Source organism: Silene latifolia, chromosome 2, assembly GCF_048544455.1.
Source record: "Silene latifolia isolate original U9 population chromosome 2, ASM4854445v1, whole genome shotgun sequence".
Taxonomy (NCBI): Eukaryota; Viridiplantae; Streptophyta; class Magnoliopsida; order Caryophyllales; family Caryophyllaceae; genus Silene; species Silene latifolia.
In genome coordinates, this window is record NC_133527.1 from 74,991,585 (window position 1) to 74,996,812 (window position 5,228).

Consider the following 5,228-nt stretch of genomic DNA (forward strand, 5'->3'; position numbering starts at 1 on the left):
TAATTCTCCACAAGAAACATCGAGACTCTCAAATGAAGTAGCTTAGGTTCATTCCAACTTATGTGCTAAGGTAGTACCCATGCTCAATCACCTATAACAAACAAGCTCTCAATAGACATAAATCCCAAGGTGTTTCTCAACTCACTAGGCTCTCACGTCAAGCACAACTAACAAGACTAACCAAAGGTCCCCAAGTTATCTTCTCATATACAACTCAAACCTTAAACAATCAATTTCTCAACTCGTTCACGCCCTCCAATGATACATTCACTCACCCCAAGGTACGAGGCTCAGTTAAAAATATTCTCTCAAAACCGGGTTCTCATGAACAAGGGGACTATCCCACGGAATAAACGGAAGGGGCCCACAAGGACTCTTATTATAAGAAGAAAATGAACCAAGGATGAATCGGTAGAAAGAATAGAAGAGTAGTTACCAAGGCGAGAGAAAAGGAATTAGAAAAACGAATAGACAACGAGATTGAAAGATTCAGGTAAGGTACACTGAATACGAAAAGAAATATCGAGAAAATGGAAGCATCCTTCATTTGGCATAACCAATCTTAAACATTCGGCAACGGCCACTCAATCTTGGTCACCAACGAGTAAGATCACGGTCATAGCTTCAACGGCACGAAAATTAATAACTCACAATTAACAAACCTAGCTTGTAGGATTGCATTATCTACGTTTCTTGGAGGGGCCATCTTGCAAAAGAGAACATTGGTTAGCACCTAACAAATAGCAATCACAAAGAGACTACAACATAAGGTCCTAAGTCTACCCATCCTACCCATCTCTCGAGTTTATTATTTGAAAGTCAAGTTATTTATATTGGGGTGCACAAACGTGCGTCGGGAGCAAATATGCTCTGATACCAACTGTGACACCCTCATTTTTAGCGTTAAATAAACACGTAAATTCTACAGAAAAACTGACAGGATATGTTTGTAATTGGTTCAACTAGATAAAACCTGAAATTTTAAAAACTTTTCTAAACCATTCACAAACATTTCCAAATGAAGAGTGCCAAAACCTGCAAAAACTAACAAACTAATTTACATAACATAGCTAAAGTCGCGAGAATAAAGTGATACAAACCAAAGTAAGAGAGGGAGACATATGTCCCTCCAAAATATAAACACAACCATAAGTTTAAAGGTTTACTACAAAATATAACCAACTAGGTCCAAGGTTCTTTTGCTCACTAGCTCGTCCGTGTACCCCATCTAATCATCATCAACCTGTCAATCGCATTTTATACAAACACGAAAGCCACAATTCGGTGGGGGAGTAACTTCGAGTCCTCCCGACCACAAAATGTCATATTTAATGTAACATGTAAACAACATCATAAATAAACTAATTATCGAATATTCTAACATATGAACACTAAACTGACCAAATTAAACTATCATGTGAAACATATAACAAGCAGTAATCCAAACTTTATCAATTGTAACCGGCTTGCATCTCACCTATTACAATTCATAAAATCACCATACAAGAAAGGGCAATATATCAAAGACAGGCATAAGTTCTTAGCACCGTCAATAGTCACTCTGTAACTCGAGTCTATACCACGAGGTAGGGAAGGTAATCGAACCGGTATCTTGGCTCAGAGATTCTATCAAAACATGGCCAAGACACAACACAACCCTAGTCCTAAATCTGCGCAGACCTAGACATGCGGATACACACCACCGCACCTAAGACCCACAATTTTTCTAAAACAAAGTGAGTACCCTAAGGAGTCCACCATAGGGTTGGCTAGTACTTAAGCTGACCACTTACCCTCAAAATAAGTAACGAGGTCATGCCCCAACTTGGATATAAGCCCACCAAGTCAGGAACACAAAGGCTATTAAGCAGTGAACATATACTCGTCAAAGACTATAAAGACCTATCTATGACAAACACAACAACCTGCAAGAAGTATTCAATACCAATTCCATTTCAAGCAATATTAACAATATTAAAGGTTTCAGGGAATCTAAGGCCGTTTCTACAATATAAGAAACCATTCAATTCAACCAACAACACATGTGAACTAAAAACATAATAAATGGCCTAAAACAAGAATAAGGCCAATTATCCATTTTTCACAATAATTTTCAACCAACCGAATTTTTACCCGCAACCCCAGTCCTGCGACAGGTACGGGTTCAATCGCGGCTGACCAATCACACAATTGACTGACATCGATTCAGTCAAAGGGACTAAGGCTCAGTTTTCGGCATAATCATCCAAACATTAAAATTATCGCTATAAAATTCATTTTAAGCTTATTCATTACAATTTCATATTATAACCTATCCTAACATGTGCCAACTACCAATATAAGCATAACTTTACCATCAACATTATATCTACTACTAACATTATTCATTTCATAAGACTACCCATATGTTACTTATACTAAATATAACATTAATACGCCCGAAACGACAAACAACGCCTGAAAAACCGCGAAACAAGCAACTGGCCGACCCGGGCCAACCCAGGGTTGCCGTGGGCCTACCTGGGCCTGCTGGGCCGCCACCCCCTATTCTCCGTTTCTCCATTTTTGTTCATTTTAACATCGTTTTAAGCATCAATTAATCATTCCCATTTCATTTCCATACTAATATGTGAACTTAACATACAAAAGACATGAATTTAACACATATTTTCATGTGAAATAAACTACTCAAATAACAATCACAAAATCATACAAAAAGCAAAGAATGTGACATTTATTCGTCGAGTAACTCGAAATATGTTACCTTAAGCTAGAAAAAGGCAAAATAACCCTTGAGAAAACCCTAAAAACAGTAGCTACCCATCAACCTCTACTATATAAGAGTCCCCTATATCATCCTCATAACCTTCACCTATTAAAAACAACAAAAACACAATAATAATTACTAAAACCGAAATTATGCCCAAAATCATCTTAAATCAACAAAATGAAAACTGAAATTAAAACATACTAGGATGTAGATCTTGAAGAGAGGATTCCAAAAATATAAATTTTGCGAAAATCGGACTAGAAACGAAGAAGTTATGATGAAATTACGATTGTAAGTTTTTTTTTTAATTTTTTTGTGAATTTTCGGTCAAGAGGCAAGAACAAAGGAACAAAGGAAACCTTAGGAAGAAATAGGAAGGAGGGGAAAAAAAGGAGTGCCGTGGAAAAGGTGGAAAGGAGCGGGATATGTGGCGGAATTTCATTAGTCGATTTTGGCTCGTTTCGACGATAATTAGAACCGTTTGTCAAATGCGAATTCCGACAATGCCAAAGTTCTTAAACACAAGATTACAAGAAGATTGAGTACTCATATGACCCATTTCCAAAATCGTTTGCCCAATTTTCACAAGAATCGCCATTTTCCCCGATATGCCCTTATTTCGAAATAAAAGGTTTTTACATGGTTTAAACTATTTTTAAACATTTCGAAACTATCAAAATAAATACTTTACTTCAAAATATAATAGAATTATATTTCATTGAATTATTATTACTTCAAATACATTAATATTAAATTCAACTTGATTAATAAATTACTTCCGCAACATAATAACGGTCCGAAATTACGAGGTGTTACATTAGTGACTGCCCTCCAGTGCTTTCTGAGGTACATGATTTCAATTCCTGCCTTGACGATGCTGGATTGGATGATCTTTCAACTATGGGATGGTGTTACACTTGGACGAACAAGCTGAACCCTGATAGTAGGAAATTGATAAAATTGGATAGGGTCATTTGCAATGTTGATTGGGTCTCCTCTTTTCCATCTTCTTTTGCTGAGGCCCTTCCATCTGGTTTATCTAATCATTCTCCCTTGATTGTAACTACTGGCCCTGCCATTCAGTCCAGACATTAACCGTTCCAGTATCTTAATTGTTGGGGTGATGATCCCCTCTTCCAGGATATATTTGCCCAAATTTGGTCCACTAAGGTATCCGGTACTGCAATGTATCAGTTGATCACTCACTTGAAGATGTTGAAGCCTGCTTTAAAGAAGTTAAATGCAAAAAATTATTCTCACCTTTCTGCTAGAGTCAAAGAACTCCAAGAAAAGCTTCACAGATGCCAACTTCAGTTGCAAGTCTCTCCCACAAATGGAGACCTGCAAGAAGAAGAAGCTGACCTGAATAGGCAATATTGTCAGCTTAAAAGATCTGAGCTAAGCATGCTTCATCAGAGAGCTAAGGAGCATGATATAAAAGCTATGGATATCAATTCTGCCTATTGTTTCTCTAAAGTAGCTTTTAAGAGGAATATTAATTCTATTTCTAAGGTGTGTAAGATATTAGGGGAAATATTTATGAGGATACTGACTCTATTGGCTCTGCTTTTGAAGAGTACTATAAGACTCTCTTCCAGGAGGCTGATCCTAATGTAGTGCCTGAACTAGAGGTTATTAATACTGGTCCTTATCTTACTGAAGAATTACAACATATGCTTAATCAGAATGTTACCCCTGAGGAAATTAGGAAAGCTCTCTTCTCTATTGACAAAAATAAAAGCCCAGGTCCTGATGGCTACTCCTCTGGTTTTTTTAAGCAAGCTTGGGGTATAATTCAGCAAGATTTCACTAGAGCAGTGGCTGATTTTTTCAGGACTGGTAAATTACTGAAGGAGATTAACTCCACTGTCATTGCTCTTATCCCTAAGAAGGAGAATGCTAATACTGTTTTGGAATATCGTCCTATCTCATGTTGCAATACCATTTATAAAACTATTAGCAAAATCTTGCCTAATAGACTTAAAAAGGTTTTGCCTCATTTGATTGGACAGGAGCAAGTTGCCTTTGTGCAAGGTCGGTCTATTTTTGATAATACTCTACTTACTCAGGCGCTTATTGGAGGGTATGCTAAGAAAAATGTTTCTCCTAGATGTATGATCAAAATTGACATTCAGAAAGCCATTGACTCTGTTGATTTGGCAATTTCTTTAGCAAATGCTTTTAGCCATGGGATTTCCTGAAACTTTCACTCACTGGCTGCTTATTTGTGTCACCTCTGCCAAGTACTCTCTGAAGATCAATGGCAGTTTAGTTGGGTACTTCCTTAGTAAGAAGGGGTTGAGGCAAAGGGACCCCCTTTCCCCTCTTTATTTGTCCTTAGTATGGAGGTCCTTTCTAGGCATCTTAGGAGGATTGAGTTTCATTACCACCCTAAATGTGCTAGGATTGGACTCTTCTTTTTGCTTTTTGCGGATGACCTCTTAATATTCTCTAGAGG

At 37.4% G+C, this 5,228-nt stretch overlaps 1 protein-coding gene across 1 annotated transcript; it reads left to right on the forward strand.

The window, feature by feature from the left end:
* The first annotated feature begins 3,670 nt into the window (after positions 1-3,670).
* On the forward strand, positions 3,671-4,971 carry LOC141640979 (uncharacterized). The gene is made up of 3 exons (XM_074449656.1): positions 3,671-3,829; positions 3,911-4,282; positions 4,369-4,971. The coding sequence occupies exons 1-3, from the start codon at positions 3,671-3,673 to the stop codon at positions 4,969-4,971; spliced, it is 1,134 nt and encodes a 377-aa protein (XP_074305757.1).
* The last annotated feature ends 257 nt before the right edge of the window (positions 4,972-5,228 follow it).